General features: G+C 57.1%; 2 protein-coding genes across 8 annotated transcripts; one reads left to right on the forward strand and one right to left on the reverse strand.

The window, feature by feature from the left end:
• Positions 1-197: 197 nt before the first annotated feature.
• ZDHHC12 (zinc finger DHHC-type palmitoyltransferase 12) lies at positions 198-3,534 on the forward strand. 3 transcript variants are annotated; one of them, XM_030858453.3, is made up of 5 exons: positions 198-354; positions 1,821-1,957; positions 2,321-2,398; positions 2,564-2,752; positions 2,926-3,534. In XM_030858453.3, exons 1-5 carry the CDS (start codon positions 255-257, stop codon positions 3,211-3,213), a joined length of 792 nt encoding a protein of 263 aa, XP_030714313.1. In that variant the 5' UTR covers positions 198-254; the 3' UTR covers positions 3,214-3,534. The 3 variants fall into 3 exon arrangements, with proteins under 3 accessions (XP_030714313.1, XP_030714311.1, XP_030714312.1); XM_030858451.3 differs by having other exon boundaries at positions 2,564-2,730; XM_030858452.2 differs by having other exon boundaries at positions 242-354; positions 1,793-1,957; positions 2,564-2,730.
• Positions 3,496-15,153, reverse strand: PKN3 (protein kinase N3). Of its 5 annotated transcripts, none has more exons than XM_060300346.1 (22): positions 14,775-15,153; positions 12,532-12,772; positions 12,190-12,335; positions 11,447-11,558; positions 11,246-11,373; positions 10,858-11,041; positions 9,288-9,434; positions 9,095-9,204; positions 8,842-8,985; positions 8,350-8,425; positions 8,098-8,266; positions 7,811-7,913; positions 7,632-7,699; positions 7,240-7,303; positions 7,001-7,092; positions 6,265-6,441; positions 5,500-5,562; positions 5,283-5,359; positions 4,701-4,843; positions 4,505-4,612; positions 4,170-4,203; positions 3,496-4,016 (listed from the first exon to the last, which is right to left on the reverse strand). In XM_060300346.1, exons 1-22 carry the CDS (start codon positions 14,796-14,798, stop codon positions 3,883-3,885), a joined length of 2,544 nt encoding a protein of 847 aa, XP_060156329.1. In that variant the 5' UTR covers positions 14,799-15,153; the 3' UTR covers positions 3,496-3,882. The 5 variants fall into 5 exon arrangements, with proteins under 5 accessions (XP_060156329.1, XP_030714308.2, XP_060156326.1 ...); XM_030858448.2 differs by having other exon boundaries at positions 3,496-4,013; positions 4,123-4,203; XM_060300343.1 differs by having other exon boundaries at positions 3,496-4,013; positions 4,123-4,203; positions 7,240-7,699; positions 8,098-8,181.
• Positions 15,154-19,742: the final 4,589 nt, after the last annotated feature.

The following is a 19,742-nucleotide window of genomic DNA, read 5'->3' on the forward strand; positions in this document are numbered from 1 at the left end:
TACCTGGCTGGTGGGGTGTGGGGTTGGGGGAGTTACCGGCTGCGCGCGCGCCGGCCCCGCCCTCAGCCTCTTCAGGCACCTGTGGGCTCGAGGGCCTACTCGGCCGCAGCTACCGTCCAATAGGCAGTCTCCGTCACCCAAGTCGGCCCCGCCCACAGCCTGTCTCCTCCAATCCCCGGGTGGCGGTGGGTCCTCTCCCTCGGAGGGCCCGCCCCTCTGAGAGCTTCTTCCGGGTGGGGCCCCGGGCAGAGGCGATGGCGCCGTGGGCGCTGCTCAGGCCTGGGGTCCTGGTGCGGACCGGGCACACCGTCCTGACCTGGGGGATCACGCTGGTGCTCTTCCTGCATGATACCGGTGAGCCGGACCCCGCGCGACCCTGGACCCCCCCGATCCCGCATGATTCCCTAGATGTTTGGGTCTCACTGAGTCCCTTGCCGAAGCCCAAGAGATCCTGGGATTCACCCAATCTCCTCCACATCCTGAGGCCCCCTCCCCATCTCTCATTCCAAGAGCCACCTGCTTTCTGCCTAATACCCAGTTGATCTCTAATTAATTCCAGAATCTTCCTGATCCCTGCCAGATACCCTGTCTGTCCCAGGACCCACCCGGTGCCCCAGATCCGACGACCGACTCGAGCCCCCTTCTCCCCTGATCCTGGGACCCGCCCGACCCTTCCCAGGAATTGACTCCCAAGATTCCGAGGATCAACTAGATGAAGGACTGGCGTCCCGCCCAGCCCTGTGGCCACTAGCTGCCCAAGTCCAGGCTCCCCAGCCTCAGGCAAGAGAACACCGCATAGGGGAGCAGCCTGTCCCTCACGTCCTCATCCTTGATTCTCGCCCTGGTAGCATTCATTCATCCCATCAACCCCCTTCCACCCTTCCTCCTCTTTACCCACCACAGGCCACCTCTGTGGCCACCTCCAGCACAAGTTTTCACCTTCCCTCACTACCACCATCACAGCCCCCACTCATCATCCCTCCTTGCTCCGGCATAAAACCCCGGACCGGGGGCGTTCTCACTTTCCTCCCAAGACCTCAAGTCTCCTCCACTGCCTCTGCCCCTTAGCCTAAAAACCTGCTCAGTCTCCCCATCAGAAAGAACCCCCCCTCAGTGCAACCCCCTTTCCTTCTCCGCTCCCTTTTACAGTCAAGGGGCACCAGAGTTGGCCACACTCGGCTGTCTGGCCGTCTCCTGCCCCTCTCTCTTCAGCCCCCCGCCTCCCAAAATCCTTCAGTCACCTCCATGGGCTGGACCCTTCCTTGCCTGGGCTCCCCTGTTGTCCCTCTGCAGCATCCCAGCCAGCCTGCCGACCCTGCCCTCCTCTGTCTCTTGGGCATCTTGGACCTGGCCAGCTTCTCCGCATCTCAGAGCCAGACCCCTCCTCCCTCTCCCCCACATCCAGCCAAGTCTGGCCCCATCAGCCTCCTTACCCTGCTGTCCATCCCCTCTTCTCCACCCTTTCTGCCACTGCCCTTGTCCAGACACGCTCCGCTCCGTGTCCCAGATAAGCCTCCCCTCTGATCCATCTTTTCTCTAGCAGTAAGAGGGCTTTCAGAAACATACCTGACCCTATAACCTTCCATGGTTCTCTATTGCGCTCCAGAGAGAGTGTAGATGAACTGCTTCTTTTTTTTTTTTGCTGAACGTGAACTTCTCCCTCCTGCACCCTATGCAGTGGCCACACCTGACCATTCATCAAACTCCAACTCCAGGCCTTCCCTCAGCCAGGGACACACTTCCCCCCTCCAGCTGCACCCCTCACCTGCACCCTCCTATTCTGTCGCCGCAGCCTCACTCTCCCCCTCTGGCCTCTCCAGCGCTGCGGCAGTGGGAAGAGCAGGGGGAGCTGCTCGTGCCCCTCACCTTCCTGCTCTTGGTACTGGGCTCCCTGCTGCTTTACCTGGCTGTGTCACTCATGGACCCGGGATACGTGAATGTCCTGCCCCAGCCCCAGGTAACCAGGGCTCCCAAACATCTCCTCCCCCACAACAGGGAACTCAAGGCCCCAGTAACAATCTCATGCTAGACCCTGTGCTGAGGGCTTTCCTAGGGAATCCCAGGGAATCGTCTTGCCAGACCTAGAGCCCCATCCTACAATGAGGAAATTGCCAAGACCCAGAGAGGGGAAGTAACTGGCAAAGGTCACACAGCCTCGCCGTCCAGGGCACTCTGCCCCCACTCTACCACCTCCATTACACAGGGGATGGATCCCCAAACGTGCACACCCAGAGTTAAGCTGGCCCCCAAGGGAGCTACCCACCAGTGCCCTCTGCCTCCCAAGGGAACCCCATCTCATACTGTGTCCCCCCATTTTCAGGAGGAGGCCAAGGAAGAGCAGACAGCCATGGTTCCTCAGGCCATCCCCCTTCGGCGCTGCAGATACTGCATGGTGCTGGTGGGTGATGCAGGGACCTCCGTGGGAGGGTCGGGCAAGATTGAGGCTCCTTGGCCTCATCCCTCCTCCAGGAAGGCCTCCCAGATGCCAGCCCTGACCTCCCGCCCACATTGTTGGGTCCAGAAGGGAGCCAGTGTTGAGGCCTGACTCCCTGTGTGCCCACAGCAACCCCTGCGGGCGCGTCACTGCCGTGAGTGCCGTCGTTGTGTCCGCCGATATGACCACCACTGTCCCTGGATGGAGAACTGCGTGGGGGAGCGCAATCACCCAGTGTTCGTGGCCTACCTGGCGCTGCAGCTGGTGGTGCTTCTGTGGGGCCTGTACCTGGCATGGTGGGTTCCCCCAGCGCCCCGGGTGGTGGGTGGGGGGCAGGCAGCAGGCACCCACCAGGTGTGGAGAGAGCCAGGCTCCCTCTTCAGGGGCCTCGGACCCTCTCCCAAATGGCCGGCCCACCTGGGGTCCCTGGAGCAAAACTGCCAACCACATATCCGCCAGCTCTGGGTCCCTGTCCCCCTCCTTCCCTGCAGGTCTGGCCTCCGCTTCTTCCGGCCTTGGGGGCTCTGGCTGCGGTCCAGTGGGCTCCTGTTTGCCACCTTCCTGCTGCTGTCGCTCTTCTCCCTAGTGGCCAGCCTGCTCTTGGCCTCGCACCTCTACCTGGTGGCCAGCAACACCACCACCTGGGAGTTCATCTCCTCACACCGTATCGCCTACCTCCGCCAGCGCCCCGGCAACCCCTTCGACCGCGGCCTGACCCGCAACCTGGCCCACTTCTTCTGCGGATGGCCCTCGGGGTCCTGGGAGACCCTCTGGGCTGAGGACGAGGAAGGCAGCAGCCAGGATGTTTAGGGTTGCTAGAGGCCGGGCCACCGTCTTGTGCCTGAAAACCAGAGGGGCTGCACCCGGGGGCATCAGCGCTCCAAGGGCCTGGACCTCCTCACTGCTGCCCACTCCTCCCAGGCCTCAGGGTGGAGCTGAAGGACAGAACCCTGCCTCAAAGGCAGAAGAGGAGGAAGAGGACCCAGGGGGGGCTTGGGCACCAAGGACCTGGGTTGTGGAGACTTCCACCCTCCCCACCCCAAGCCAGGCTGCCTCCAGTGCACAGTTTTATAAATTTAATAATCCATAAAGCAAGTCAAGTATTCAAAAAAACAAACCAAACTGCTCCTCGCTGTGCCTCCCTTTCGGGTCCAGGTCTTGCAACGGGCAGGGGAGAGGTGGTCGGGAGAAGGGAGGGGAGGCAGCACTTTGCCCGGTGACTGAGCAAAGCCCACGACAGCAGCCCGTGGCCGCCACCTTGAGTCCCAAGGGCTCATCAATACCGGGGCGCCCAGGCGGGCAGAAAGGCGGGCAAGCAGAGGCTCCAACCGTCGGGGGGGCAGGGGGTAGAGAGCCCGGGAGGCCCTCAGGGCTCCAGGAATCGCTGGGACACAAAGTCGAAGTCCCGGAAGGCAGCCTGTTGGCGGGCGGTGAGGGGGCTGCGGGCGTCAGGCGGCGTTAGGGCAGGCGGCAGCCCCGTGAACTCGCCCTCGAAGTAGCGCAGGTCTGTGGGGCCGCAGAGGGTGGGCACAAATGGGGGCCGGACGGCTCGGGCGAGCAGGGCCTGCCAGTCGGTGGTCTGGGGGCAAGGGTAGAGGTGCCTCAGACGACGGGAGCGGCAGCCCCGCGGGCCCTCGATGCCTCCCACTGTGCCAGGCTCCTGGACCACTGCGGCCCTGGCCACTCACCCTGAAGAAAGGCTGTGTCTTGATCTCCTCAGCATCCCGCTCCCCTGCCCCCAGGCGCTTCTCGGGGCACTTCTGGAGGAGCTGGGGGACAGGACAGGTGCTCATTCAGGGTGTTCGGGCCCTAGGCACTGCCTGCCTCCCCCTCTCCAGCCTCTCGGGTAGGGATCCCTGAGCCAGGGGCAGCTGTCGGCCCAGCCCTGGACCCTGCGGTGATTACCTTTTTTTTTTTTTTTTAAAGAGTTTGTTTTGTTTTGTTTTTTGGGGGACGCGCCACGCAGCTTGCGGGATTTTAGTTTCCCCGACCAGGGATCGAACCCGCGCCCCCTGCAGTGGAAGTGCAGAGTCTTAACCACTGGACCACCGGGGAAGTCCCTGCGATTACCTTCTGAATGAGCTCAAGCCCTTGCACCGACAGAAAGCGCGGGTATGGGGCTTCTGCATTGACGATGCAGTCAAACACCTCCTCCTCCGTGTCCCCTGGAAACGGGCACTGCAGGGATGGGGCTCAGCAGGGTACGTGGGCCACCCCCACCCCCACCCGACCTGGAGGCCCCACCAGCACCCCGTCCAGCGCTCACCTCGCCCACCAGCATCTCGTAGAGCAGCACGCCCAGCCCCCACCAGTCCACAGCCCGCGTATAGGCCTCCTGGGTCAGCACCTCAGGAGCCAGGAACTCCGGGGTGCCACAGAAGGTGCTCGTCCGGTCCCCAAAGCCGATCCCTGCAAACCGACATCCACACTGATGCCAGCGTGATGTGTTACCCACAAGAACCTCTCGCTGTAAGAATCAAGCACCCACCCTCCTTATGACCCCGTGTCTGAACCTGTGCCGAGCCCTGCCCCACACCCTCGGAGGTGGGAACGGTTTTTATGCCACTTGATTGATGAGGAATCTGACTCTCAGACAAGCTCGTGTGCCAGGGTCACGCAGAAAGCAGAACCCAGTGCCCTCTCCCGGCCCAGGAGCTCCCTCTGGCCAAGGGCAAGGGGCTCTTTTAGAGCTTTTAGGGCTGGGAAGGACGAGCCAATGTGTCCAGCTAGTCCCTGGAATGAGGGCTGGGAGGCAGATTTCCTGGGAGCTGCCACTTGCCCACCACCCTGCTGGCCTGGGCTGAGTGAGCACGACTGAAAGACGGGATCCTGGACAGGAGGCACCCACCTTCCTTACAGAGCCCAAAGTCTGCGATCTTCAGGAAACCCTGGGCATCCAGCAGAAGATTATCCAACTTAAGGTCTCTGAGGGCAAAGGCGGGGCAGATCAAAGGGGCTAAGAAGCGCTGAGGCCCAGGGAACAGCGGCCCCACCCTAGAGCAGCCCAGGAGGAGGGTAACATCTGCCCCCTCGCCCACTCCCCCAGCATCTCGGGGGCAAGTTACCTGTAAATGATCTTCTGCTCATGTAAGAACTGCAGCCCCAGGACCACACAGGCCAGATAGAACCTGGAGGGTTGGGGCAGGGGGTAGTTCAGGCCCAGGACTGTGGGGGACAGGGCAGGGAGGCACCAGGATGGCCATGGCCTGGGGACCCCAGATATCCCTGCCAGAGTCATGTGGGGGTGAGAGACTGGGAGGAGCCTCATGTGTAGCAGGGGTGGAGCTCCTCCAGATAACAGCCTGCCCTTCCTGGGCTCTGAGATTGTGCCAGGGATGACACCGAGTATCCTCACGCCGACCCTGGCATCCTCCCAGCAGCCTGCTGTGGACACCCGTCACGCCTATTTTTCAAATGAGGATCTCAGACTCCCAGTAAATGACCCATCCAGGGTCGCACAGCCAGTGGCTGAGCAGATATGTGAATCCGGGCTCCAGAGCCCACACTCTGCTGGGCAAGAAATAACACCACCAGCTGTTGGTTACTTACTGCTCACCAGTCCCTGTGCTCAGCAATTTCTAAATGTTATGTTCATCCATGCAACAAGCCTATGAAATAGTTATCATTAGCCCAATTCACAGCTATATAAACTGAGGTCTGAGGTCACAAACGCTATGAGGGTTGACAACCAGGATCTGAACCAAGGCCTCCCTGACTCCATGCTCTTCTGCTGATGGGCACCCTGGAGGAAGCAGGATGAAGGCGTCGCCAGGTACAGGGAAGCAGGGAAGGCTTGCTGGAAGAGGCGAACAGGAGAGATGGGAACCCACCGGGCCTGGGGCTCAGGGAAGACGTCCTCGTGGATCTGCATCATGAGGTCGCCACCGGGCACAAACTCAGTCACGAAGCAGGCGTGGCTGGAGGTGTGGAAGCAGGCAAGGAGGGAGAGTAGGAAGGGGTGCCCCATGCGGCCCACAGCCTCCAGGATTCGCTTCTCACAGTACAGGCTGCAAGAGGAGGGTGTGGGTTTTAGAGGGAAGGAGGGAACCCAAAAGGGAATGAAAACCTCCCCTGACTACGCCCTGTCACCCACACAACACCCCTGGGTCACTGGCGCTTAAGTCAAAGTGCCAGGCAGCTAGAGTGATGGTTCATGTGTATCCGGAGCTCACACAGGTCTTTTTTTTTGGCCACGCTGTGTGGCATGCGGGATCTCAGTTCCCCGACCAGGGATGGAACCAGCACCCCCTGCGGTGGAAGCACAGAGTCTTAACCACTGGACCACCAGGGAAGTCCCTCACATAGGTCTTGAACCTGTACAACCACCCTGTTCCCATTTCACAGATGAGGAAACTGAGGTGCATAAACGAGGCAACCTGCCCAAGGGCACACAGTTAACAACTGCAGTTGCTAACAAGAGAGCCCAGGCCTGGCTGGCCCCAAAGGGTCACCTCTTACAAGCCCCAGTAGCAGTCAGCTGCCTTCCGGGGCCACCAGCCCAGGCCTGCCATCCTGGGTACCCTCCACGTGCCCGGATGCCGGGAACCCCCTGGCCTCAGCACACACCTCTCTATCTCGTCCCGGCTCAGCACCTCTTGCTTCTTCAGTGCTTTGATGGCATAGTATTGACCTGTCCCCTTGAACTGGACCAGGAGGACCTGGGGACCAGAGAGAGACTGGGCTCCAGGTGGGCAGTACAGGAGTCTACTTCCCCCACCCACTGCCCCACAGACCCCAGAGTCCCCCTAGCTAGCGTGTGTCGGGGCCTGCCCACCCCCCTCCACTGCACCTCATGAGCCCACTACCTTCCCGAAGTGGCCCCGGCCCAGCACGGCCAAGCAGCGGAAGTCCTGAAGCCGGGGGGGTTTCCTGCAAGAGAGAGGGTACAGGAAGCCCCTGGGACAAGGGCTGGGGCTCCGCCAAGGGCCGCTCCAAACCCTCCCTCCACGCCTGGTCCTGGGCTGTCCCCACCTGTGAGGCAAGAGGGGCAGGGGCTGGAGAGGCCGGGTGGGAGCTCCTAGGACTGCCATTTCCTGGGGTCTGGCATGCAGGTGGAGCTCAGTAACGTGGGCTCCGCAAGTGAGAACCTGAGAGCAAGCCAAGAGCTCGGGGCGATGTGAGAACGCCTGACATGCAAACACCCAAGTGAGTGGACAGATGTCTCTCTCAAACGCCAAGGTGAGCCTGCCAGGGGTACCTGGTGGCTGAAGCTGGCAGAGATGGCTCGAGTCGAGTCCTGGGCTCCATGTGGGGGCGTTTGGTGCTCTGTGAGGGCAGAGGGGCTCAGGGCAGAGGGGGCTTCCTCTCCTTCTTCCCTCCAGCCCTGCCATCCCCACCCAGACAGCCCCCAGCATGACCAGCCCTGCCACCGCTCACCGGCATCTCCTCGGGGGTCGGCTCCTGGGGCAGGTAGAGGCGCGGTGGCTTGGGTGGGGATTGGATCTCTTCTCGCAAGGGGGTCTTCTTGGGCGGGAAATTACTGTGGGGAGGAAGCAGACACACGACCGGGCACAGGCGGATGGAATGCGGGGGGGGGGGGTGGACCCACAGCCGCGTGAGACAGAGAGACGGGTCAGAGGGCGAGCAACGGGGACAGGCACTGTCTGCATCTGGAGTGAGGTGACTCCACAGAGAAGCAGGCAGCCTGGGGCGAGGCTCCTCACCTGGGCGAGGCAGGGTCGGCGGCCCCCCGGGGTGTGGCTGGGGTCTGGGAGCACCCTTTCGGGGGGCTGATGGTGCTTGGAGAGCTGCAGGGGGGCAGTAGGCTCATGACCAAGCGCCCCCAGGCCGCCATGCTGAGGTTCATCTGGGAAGCCCTCAGGAAGTCCTGACCTGGGGCAAAAGGGGGCTCAGTCCCGGGGTCTCCTAAGGGTCCCAGCCCTGCTCCCTACTGGCCAGCCTTCTCCACTCCACACCTCTGCGTTTTGAGAAAATGCGCTTCTGCCTCTGCAGCCGGGGCCTTCTCTCAATGACAGGGTCACAGAAGGTCACCTGCGGGGGCAGGGGGCAGGGCTGAAGACCAGTCCCCTCCCACCCCACCTGCCACGGGCACCTCCTCAGCCCCCAGGCTCCCAGCCTGAGCCCATGTCAACAGACACAAGAGCCAGAAGGACTCAGAGAGATGGATCCAACATCCTCATTGGGACCAGTGGGGAAACCGAGGCCCGGAGAAGAGAGGTGGTCCGGGGTCACACACGCGGCAGGGCAGACAGGACAAGGATGCAGGCCGCTAGGCTCCCATGAAGTCCTCAGAGAGGGGCTGGGAATCCTTCCTTCCTCTAGATTTCCTCCCTCTGGGCCTCAATTTCCACTCCTACGTGTGGGTGCAGAGCACAGGCTCAAAGGCCCTTCTTTGCTCTAACGGAGCCAGGGGCCCACGAGGTCAGAGGGCAGGGGCCAGTGGGCACCTGGACAAAGAGCAGCCCCTGCGGCACCAGGCTGAGGGAGAGCTGGTGACAGGCATTGTCCAGGAAGTCCTCCAGCCTCAGGAAGGCCACGCCACACAGCTGCCGCCAGTCCCGCCAGTGCACCCCAATCTCCAGCTCTCGGGCCTGCAGTGGGGAGGCCAGGTTGAGGGGTGGAGCGTGGCACGAGCCACTACCTGGCCGGCCTTCCACCCCACGGCCCACGGTCACCCCTGTCCACACAAGGCAGCCTCACCCGCTCCAGGGGGACGACAAAGGTCTGGTCCCAGGACTGCTTGGTCACAGGCCCCCAGGCCGTCTGGCCCACAATGCGATTGTCCACCTTCAGCACGGCCAACACCTCACCTGTGGGGCCAGAGCCGGGGCTCAGGGCAGGCCGGGAGTGGGGGTCCCTCGCTGTTCCCCAGCTTCCCATGCCCCCTACTCACTGGCCAGCTCGCTTCCACCACGCTGCTGCTTGGCCCTGCTCCAAAGCCAGCCCTGGGAGGGGGTCCCGGCCAGTGCAGCCACGGGGGAACGTCCAGGCACAGCTGTCAGCAGCTGCTCACAGCCCAGGAGGTGGACCTGCAGCGTCCCTGCCAGGGAGCATGGTGGGGGGCCGTTATCAGGTGCCGTCCTCCAATGGACCCCTGGGACCCCAGGAATGCTACCTTCTCCTGGAGGTATAGCTAAACACAGACCTTGCCCACATTAGGCCTCGGCAGCCACCTGCCACCCTTGGGGCCGGCCAACTGGTCCTCCCCACCTGCACACTCTCTATGTGTTGGAAGAAGCAGGGACACACAGGCAGAGGAGTGAGACTCAGACCTCAGCCGGGTTGCAAGGGACCGCAGCGCGTGGCGACCCACTGCTCAGGGCTCAGGGCCTAGGAACAGCGCCACGGCAGGGATGAGAGCCCAGGGAAGAGCAGGAGGCCTGGCTGGCGGACCTGTCCCACCGCTTCCCCGGGCCTGTCTCCCCATCTGCACAGCGGAAAGCAGCGCCAGCTCAGCCCTACCTCCTGCAATGGGCACAAGCGTGTTTTGCCAACCAAGCAGATTCATTTTAGGGTCATTAGAGATGTGTCCCTCAAAGGGCAGAGGAAGCAGTGGGGCTCTGGCCGCCCTTGAGGACATGCACTGGGCCTAAGAGCACCATTTAGGGAGTCTGGGCCTGGGGTTTACATTCTGAGAGACCTCATAAAACAAGGCAGTGCCAGGGTGGAAGAATGATTGGAGGAATACGGGTATTCAGCCAGAAGACAGGATGTGGGGTGGCCCCAGGTACCTGAATTTTAGGCCATTTAACAAGCCCTTACCCCCACCTTCCCCAACTTGTCTACTTGGCTAACTCACATAAGCCCTTCGAGGCCAAGCTCAGACACCATCCCCTCCAGGAAGCATTCCTTGATTCCCCAGGGGCCAGGTGAGGGGGCCCATCCAGCCGCTGTACTTCCCCTTCTCAGCTCTGCTCACAGTGGGATGGGGCCCGTCTACCCTGCATCAGCTCTGTGTTGGCAGGAGCTGGGCTCTCTAGTTGGCACCATGTCCCAGGTGGGAAGTTCAGGGCTTCCAGAGTTGACACTGTTAGATTATTTGGAGGCAGATCCAGCTTGGGATAAGGAAGAACTTTCCAACAGCCCAAACTGCCCGGGACTGGGTATCAAGGCCTCCAGGGCTATAAGCTCCCTAACACTGGCACTTTGAGCACTCTCATGGTTCCTCACTTAAATAATAGCTTCACCGACTGAGCGATCTCTGTGCCTGCACGGTGCTGAGCACTTCACACGCAACAACTCACTGAATTTTCGCAGCAACCCTATGAAATAGGTGCCGTTATCACCCCCATTTGACAGAGTGAAAAACTGAGGTCTGGAGAGGGGATGTCAGTTGCACAAGGTCACACAGCTAGGGGATGGTGAGGCCAGGATTGGAAGTCTCCAAGATTCTTCCCCACTGTGTTTCAGGCTCCTCCCTGGAAGGGAAGGAGAGCTCTGAAGTAGGAGGGACTCCCGGGTACCTGTCATGGCGGTGGGCTTCACGAGTGTCCCTGAAGGCTGGGGGTTCCCAGACACAGCAGTCCGCAGCTCCCGGGCCACTCTGCCACGCAGAGGGTGTGCAGGAGGCAGTCCCTCCAGCAGCTGCTCCAAGGCCAGCCGCAGGAGGTCCAGTTTCTGGGAGGACTCCTGGAGCTGGGCCTGAGCCTGCAGAAGGGATACAGGGCCATGGGGTAACGGCGGGGGCGTGGCTCAGGCCACCTGGAGACACCCTGGCTGAGGTCTAGACAAGGATGTGCCTCCTGTTTCCTCATTGCCACCCCTCACAGCCAGTCCAGCGGTGTCTCCCGCCACTGCAGAGGGTGGTACCACTCAGAGAGGAGCAGCAGTGGGTGGGGACCATGATCTGACCTCGGCTAGCACCTTGCGGTCCTGCGTTCGCCGGCTACCGAGCAGCTTCACCACGTTCTTGGCGCCCTCGGCCACGGCAGCCTCGATGCGTAGCCGGTGCCGCAGCTCCTCCACCAGCAGCTCCGGTCCTGGGAGGAGGGGGTCAGCCCTCAGGCCCATGCCCGGCTCCGCTCTGCCCATCCACACTTCTCAAGGCCTCACCTGGCTCAGGGGACCCGCTGGCCTCCAGGCTGCTGATCTTCATTCGTAGCAGGGCCACCTTCAGCTGGCTGTCCTGTAGCATCTGCTGGGCGGCTGCCAGAAGCTTCCTCTCCTGTGGGGTTGTAACATATGCCCCCTGAGGTCAGGACCAGGCCGGAGCCTCCCTGGTCAGACCAGGGACTGGAGCAAGCCTCCCCCATCAGTCCAGAATTGAAGCTAAGCCTCTCTCGGTAGGCCAGATACTACAGCCAAGCCTCCCTTTTTAGACTAGGTCTGGAGCAGACCTCCCCCATCAGACTAGACAAGGGAGGGCTAAGGTCAAGCCTCCCTTATTAGATCAGGGTGAGCCTCCACATCGTGCTGGGGGTTGGGACAGGTTGGGAGTTGGGCTGAGATTCCCCATTAGACGTGTTTTGCCTTCTCTGTTAGACAAGGGGTTCGAGCCATGCCTTTCCCACCAAGCTGAGATTTGGGGTTCTGCCTCCCCCGTCAGACTAAGGGTGAGACTGTCTCTCTTACAGGGTCAACGGCCGGGTTGCATTTCCCTATCAGAATAGGGGCTGGTAGTGGGATGAAGTGGGAGATTGGGATTGACATATATACACTAATATGTATAAAATAGATAACTAATAAGAAACTGCTGTATAAAAAAAATTCAAAAAAAAAAGAATAGGGTCTGAATCACCATCTTCTCTAATAATCTGAGAGCCAAATCTCTTCCCCTCAGATCCCAGGGGCCTTACCTTGGGAGTGCCACTGGCATACGTGTGGGTCATATTCTCGGCTCCCTGCTTGACCTTCAGCTCTACCTGCAGCTGCCTCTGTAGAGCCTCCAGGTGTCGGGCCCTTGGCTGCTCTGCCAGCGGACGAGGTCCTGAGGCCGCAGGTTCTGTGTGCAAAGAGCGTGGGGCTCATGAACCCCTCCCCCAGAGCCGAGAGACCCTCATGGCCTAGCTCTCTCCTCCCTGCCCCTCCCGGGCAGGGGCTACAAGAGGAGGCTCTGCGAGAGGTCAGGGCCAAGGCCAAGGAGCTGGGTCAGCCTGCTGCCTGCTGTCCCGAGGGGCCTGCTCAGATTCCGCACTCACCAGCCGGGCCAGGCCCGGGGCCAGGCAGCAGGATGCGGGCATGCAGCTCCCGCAGCTCCCCGTGCAGCTGCTCCAGGCGGCGGTTGGAGGACCGCAGCAGCTGCTGCACGTGGCCCAGGTGGCGGCGGTCGGTGGCTACCCGCCGCAGGTTCTCCACACCCTCCTTGATTTTCAGCTCCTTCTGGATGGCCCGGCGGATCGCCTCTTTCTCATCCCCTGGGGGCCACTGGCCCGCCCCAGGCTGGAAAGGCAGAGGCCTTAGTCCCCTCAGTCCCCACCTCCACGGCCTCAGCTCATCACAGGCGGAGGGGAAGGGAGGCAGGCGCAGTCAGCACCCAGGACTGACACACACGGTTTGGGAAGCATCTATGAGCTTAGAGCTAGCATCCCTAAGCCAGATGGAAACCCCAAGGCTATTTATCCAGCCCATGCTCCTGTCCTGTGCCATCAGAGAGAAGAGTAAGGGGGAAAAAATTGTTAATGTTTACATGGTGTTCTGTTCTAAGAACTGTGCAGACATTAACTTGTTGATCCTGACAGCAACCCCATGAGGTAGGTGTAGTTATTATCCCCATTTTATAGATGAGGAAACTGAGACACAGAGAGGTTAAGTAATTTGCCCGAGGCCACAACACAGGGAAGGAGATGCACCGTCATCTCTTGGGCCCCAGCCTCTCCCTGCCGGTCACGCTTACATCAGGCTGCTCTCAGTCTGGGATCCAGGCTAAGGTCTGGGGACCAGAAAAGAGGCTTGGCACTGAGAAGGGCCCCACCACCACCACCAAGGTCACGCAGACAGGGAAGCCTGTGGCCTGAGTGGAAGCTAGGGCTCTTCCCCTGATCTTCCGACACCCCAGCTGGCAAAGCAGAGGCACAGAGGGGTTGAGGAGGTCTCCGGGGCCCACTCCCAGCTCAGCTCCTGGGAGGAATTAGAAGGCTCTCTCACTGCTTCACCCCAAGCGAGAGCAAGAAAGAGGAAAAGCTCCTTCCCAGAGGCCATTTCAAACCAACGGGTGCTGCTGCTGACCTCAGCCCAGGGTAACCCATGATGCCCCCAACCCAGGACTGCCTCAGAGCCCTCACCTTACCTCTCGGCTCTCCATCTCCCGAGCCCAGTGGAACCTTGGGGACCCCCACCCCAGGCCTCCGCTGGCCCTCTGGCCCGTCTGTCAGAGGGCAGGGGCGGGGCTCAGGAAATCCTTTGAGGGCCCTAGGCCAGAGGGCCAGAGCCAAAGGCCTGAGCAAACAAAGATCCCACGGAGCTGGGGGCCCGGCACCGGGGTCCTGAGTCACCCAGCTGCCGCTGCTGGGCGGAGGTTAACAGGAAATCGGAAAATATGTACAAGCCACGGCTGGAACAGGCAGAGGGACCTCCGGAGGAAGGGGGAGGGAGGGCACAGACGCAGCCCTGAAAGTTGCCCAAGGGGTGGGGGCACTCTAGGAGTCATGTGGACAACACTTCACCCTTGACCAGAGCCCATGGTCCTGCCTGCTCTGGGCTGGAATCCTGCCAAGTGCGCACACACCTCTCCCTTTCGGCTCCGCGGCTGGGGCGCTATCTTGTGCACAAACGTCCCCACACCCATTTGCTCTGGGCTAGTATCCCACCTCTCCCCACACCCCAATAAGACACACAGCCTCGGTCCCACGCGAACCTATTGCCAGCTCCGGCAAGAACCCCGCCCCCTCGCCATTTGGTCTGGAACCCTGTGTACCCGAGGGTTCCCCCGGGAACTGGGTAGGCCCCTTCCTCTGGGGTCCCCACTCGCCGCCTGCCTGTGTGCTCTGGGAAGGACCCCACGACCGCGAGGGAGTGGCACCCTCCGCCTGCCGCACACATTCTTCTCCCCTCCCAGGACCCGTCCCTAGGTGCCTGCACGGCCCCCCTTTGCTTTCGCAGCGGATGCACATCGGCCTTAGAGTGTTACCTGGAAGAATAGATTTTAGGAAACTTTGGGGCCCACCCTGGTGGCCCTGACTGCGGACTCAGACGTGCTCATGGTTAGGCCTGACTGGAGGCTCTGATTCACTTGGAGGTGATTTGGGGACGTTTCCAGGAGGCAGGAACGACTTACCCCCAATGCTCAGGTCTGCCCTGCGAAGGTGTAGGGGGGGCGCAGGGCAAGGGCTGGGAAGGGACACGGGGAGGGGCTGGGGACGCGGCCGGAGCCCGGGGCGGTGAATGAGCCTCCCCCTACCCCCCGGCCCGCGCCCGAGGCCCGTCCCCTCCGGGCGCCGTTCACCTGCTGCGGCGCCCCCTCTTCCATGGCGCCGCTCGGGCAGCTCGGCCCCTCCTCTCGACCACTCCGGTTCCGGAAGCCCGGGCCCCTCCGCCAGGGCTTTCAAACTTGAAACTTCCCGGGAAGCGGCGCCGGAGTCGCGGGATCGGGCGCCCCCTCCCGAGGTCCGCTGGCCCTCGCGGGACCTGGGATCAGCGCCGCCTCTCGGCCGCGAGGGATCGAGCCCGGCTCCTGACCCAGAGGCCCCGGCGCCTCCCCCGGATCCGATGTTCCGAGGGATTTGGAGCCCAGCGCCCCTCATCTGAGGCCGCGGTTTCCGCTTCTTGAGACACTGACCCCCGCCCCGCGATACAAGGGCAGAAAAGGACATTTCCCGGGCCGGAGTTCTCCAGCTGCCGGGTCGCGCGCCCAGAGGGGCGGGCCCGGCTGGGGACAGCGCCGCCTGCCGGACGCGGGGCAATGCCTGTGTGGTCTGTCCTCTCTGGGCCGGGTCAGCCTCTTCCTCGGAACCCCGCCGCGACCTGGCTCCCGCCCGGAGTCACTCTTCCTCTCCCATGTCATTGGTGTAAAATGGGCTAATCCCATACCTGTCGCCCCCCAAGGAGGCTTGGCCCTGTCTGTAATCACTGTAAGAATGTATGCGTGGGAAAACAATAAAGCCTTACCCATATTACACCAAATTACAAACGAATCCAAAATCCCTCAGGACCCCCGCCCCATCACTTGACTAGACTGGAGCTTTCTGGTTCAGCCAGAGCTGCTCAGCCTTTGCCCTAAAGGACTCATCTAAACAGAATACACATTTAAACCTTGAGAAAAAGCCACCATTTCAGGAAACTAGCCTGCGCTAGGCGGTTCTTGCAATGGCTTAGGTACGTAGGGGACCCTGGTTCTTTACTGCCTAGTCTAGAGTTGTTTAGGCAATTCCTGTTATCCTATGCTCACCAGCACTTTGTGCCAGGACTTTACTGGAAGGAGCCTTGTCCAAGGGGCCGGAAGTGAGTAAAGCTCAAATACTGAAGGTGGCTTATTTGCTGACTTGGAAGAGGTGCCCTCCAGTGCTTTTATAGGAGGAAACCATGTCAGTTCCACTTTGCTCTATCACCTCCTTCACAGTGGACTGGAAAGTGAAATCGGCAAAACATGGGCAATCCTGGGATTGTCCTGCAATGGGAAATCAACCAAGTGACATGAACATATGCTAAGGAGACTTGGTTCACTGGGGGACATGCCGACTTCATAATCAGAGCCAAGTGCAACAATTTTACACATATACAAATCAGAATTATTGAAGGTTAGACATTTAACAGCTAGTAAGCAAGCTGGCCAGGCACATGGTAAGCTCCTTTAAGTGGGGGTTATCGAAGTGCCCTTAGCTGAATGTTAACAAATAACTGAGAGGTAAAAAGACTACCAGCTTCTGACTGTAGGTCATGGGTTTCAGAAAAAAAACATCAAACGAGCAAAGCTCTGCCTTTCAGGAGGGTATCTAGTTCCCATCTTGAGGCTCATTTATCCAATCCTCCAGCCAGAAAGCTGAATTATGTGGAAGAACAATGATTTTTAAGTTTGCTGTGAAGTGTTTCACTGTCTCAGTGGCCACTGAGGGAAAGGGGTTCAGAAATAGAATACATCCACCTTTCCTAATGAACCCCAGGCTGGACAAACCTATAGCCCTGGGCTGATGGATGAGTCTGACAAGATAGCTGCATCTTACATGTCTGATGGTGATGGTGCTTCATAAAATTGTAATTCTTAGGAAAATTGAAGTTCACATTTAACACCCAGCGGGTAGTGAATAGCCCAAACGAACTCTGGCTAACGAGCTATTCAAGTTGTGTAACATCAACCTGAAAGGAACTGTCCCAGCAGGCTACATAAAGAAACATTTACCCCTTTCTATACTTTTTTTTCCCTTCCTGGTACTGCAGACATCAATCCATCTACATTTAGATTTGCCTCCCTTGGGTAGTATCTGAGTATGCAATGTTACTAACTAATCAAGTTGTAACACACCCTCCACTTTAAAAGTCCTCCCTGTTCTTGTTCTCATCACAAAACTGCAGTCCCTGTCCCCTCAGGCCCATTAAAAATAAAACTTGTAAGTCTTCATTAAATGAAATCCTGCAAGTCTTCGTTTTTTGCAATAGAATCCCATTCTGACAATAGCCAGAAAGGGTTTATAAGCAAAATATAACAAAAAAGGCAAAAAAAAAAATTTGTGTTTATGGGACCAAGTGAAACCATGAAACCAGTTGTGTTATAAAGCAGTAATGATAAAGATTACCAAATTAATACACAAACACAATTATACAGCCCTCTGAAGCCCCCAAACTCCCAAGAATCCATCAAGTAAGAGACTCCTACTTTTCAGCACCCAAACAGCTAACACAGGTGAAGCAGGGCAGATGCCAAGCCAATCTGTCAGCCCAACAAGACACTGAGGTACTCCACAGACATTTAAACTCTACATTTTAGAGCCAGCATTGGTTGAAATAGTAAGGGCCTGTCATGGAGGTCAGAGAGCACAGACTAAAGTCTTAAAAATATCAGTACATCACTGGAGAGACAACCTCGATTGCAGAGCATTCCGTACAAGTTTTTAAATTAAATGTAAAGACACATTACAAGCTACTGTCCTCTCTGCCCCAGTTCATGCAGTGAAGTTCCCCTTGTAAGCAGAGTATGGCACAGCTTTGGAAGAGGATGTCCCAAGAGAAATGAGCTAAACAGCCACTATTTGCTCTTTCCTTTTTAGATGTCCTTGTACCAAAGGCGCTTTGAGCCATTCACCTGGCACTTCCCAAAACATACTTGCCTAAGGGCCAGCCCAAGAACTCTTGCAGTTGCAAACAAAGCACACTACTTTGTAGCCATCTTCCAGTACACTAAGTTTGCCCCTTCTGCCTTCTCACAGCCTAGCACTCCTTCAGATTTACGGCCACAGCGGAAGCTAAAGGGTTGTCTCAATAACTGGGAAGAAATTACCTTTAGGGGCTCCTATCTTTTGACCACATTCCCCAAAATAAACATTGTAGTTTGATTAAATAACCTAACAGTGCCATGACCTCACCAGCACATTAAAAACCAGTTTTGGTAAGCTGTCACTCTGTGAAACAAAAATCACAGGCTTACTTCATGAGTATTACTTCAAGTGACTTGTTTTTCTTCCGTAGTGAAAAGTCCCTTAAATGCTGACTTCAAAATCAAAATACAGGAATCCCCTCACGAATCTATAACATTCCAAGTAACAGTAATTTGTCCATGACTTCCAAACATACCTTTCCACACAGACGTACCTATGATCTGAAGCACAGCTCTCCCCATTTCCCAGTCACTACGAACGGAAATAACAAGACCAAAAAACAAAAACAAAGCAAAAACTAGCTCATCATCTAAATTCAAAAGCAAGTACCAACATTTCTCTGTAAAACAAGGAGAATGACCCCAGCCAAAAAAATCTTTATGTTCCTTTATTGGAGCAAGATTCCTGACCAGTATACAGTGATGTATTTGCTACAGAGACCTGTGCAGAAATTACATACTATCCATCTAGACAGGTTTTCGTTACACTTTGCCTACTGATGGAATAGTTCCATTTATAAAGTTTTTATACATCAAAAAGCTTTGAATTTGACCAGACGGTCCATTAATTCATCTCTGAAAAAGCTAAGTGGCATTTAACTTTAGCTACTATACTTTACAGCATTAAAAAGCTTATGCATTAGGTAGCTTCTCAAAATGTGATTTATGCACAATGGCATTTAGCAGACAGAGCAGAGTCCATCATCTCCCCCAGATTCACACAGACAGGTCTCATTTGAGAGCTATATGATAAAAGAGCTGGTACTTTGAGACAAAAGTACTCCTAACCTGAGTTTCTTACCACCAATACGGACTTCTTACTCTGAAAGCCTGTCTTCTCGGCCACATTTTACAGTGCCGGCGAAGACATGCCAACAATCGTCCTGTGTATGAACTCGGCAGTAGAGCACCAGGTCTGTCGGATGGTGGTGGCAGGCACTATTATATCCAGGTAAATAAAAGCCCATATTTTGAAATGGCAATTTGAGATACAAATCAAGGGTACAACATATTCAGAACTGAGCTTTCAGCAATCTGATATCCCAAATGATGTGAAAAATTTCAGAAACTGATGTCAAATTGTACCCATATGGGTTCCCAGCTATGGAGACATTAATACATTGATTCAAATCCCTTTACTCAATCAACATAGCCCTGAGGTCATCCTGCAAAGTGCATATCAAAAAATACGAAGTTAAGGTGACAAAGTTTGACAGTAACATTATACAAGTCAAACTTGCAAAGTCATATTAAGTATATCTGTTCTGAGAGAAAAGCATCAAATCCTTTGTGTACACATTTAGTTTTATTGTAACAAAGCAACTTGTACACTTTTAACGTTTAAAACTGAGCATCATCTTTCCTTTCCAGTGAAACAAAAAGAAAAATTTAAAAATAAACAGGAACAAAATTACAATAGAGAATGTCAATTGCAAATAAGATCCTACAGGTTCTGCTGATTCTCCCATCGAGTGGCAGGGCTCAAGTCATCATTAGGAGAGAATTTTATTTTAAAAGTGTCATCTTAAACTGCAAGGATGTCCGTTAAACATCACAATTAAACATGCCAAAGGAGAAGCCATGTTGTCAAAATGCCCACTTAACCCACCCAAACATCTCAAACCCACCCTTTGCTGACCTTCTATAACCCCATTTTTTTAAGTTTTTTTTTTCTTTTTTTAAACAAGAGAAAGTAGACAGATACATGTTGGTAAATGCTAACTGTCCATATTCACATAGAGACACAGTGTAATCTCTGAGCCCAATATACAGAGAAAGGAGGAAAAAAGCTAGAATTCTATGCACTACTACACAGGGGCCTAGCACCCTCCAGCTTCCAGCAGAGCTAAGGGAGCAGAAGGTTTTTCTTTTTTCCCACAGAGCATG

Source organism: Globicephala melas, chromosome 6 (genome assembly GCF_963455315.2).
Source record: "Globicephala melas chromosome 6, mGloMel1.2, whole genome shotgun sequence".
Classification (NCBI taxonomy): domain Eukaryota; kingdom Metazoa; phylum Chordata; class Mammalia; order Artiodactyla; family Delphinidae; genus Globicephala; species Globicephala melas.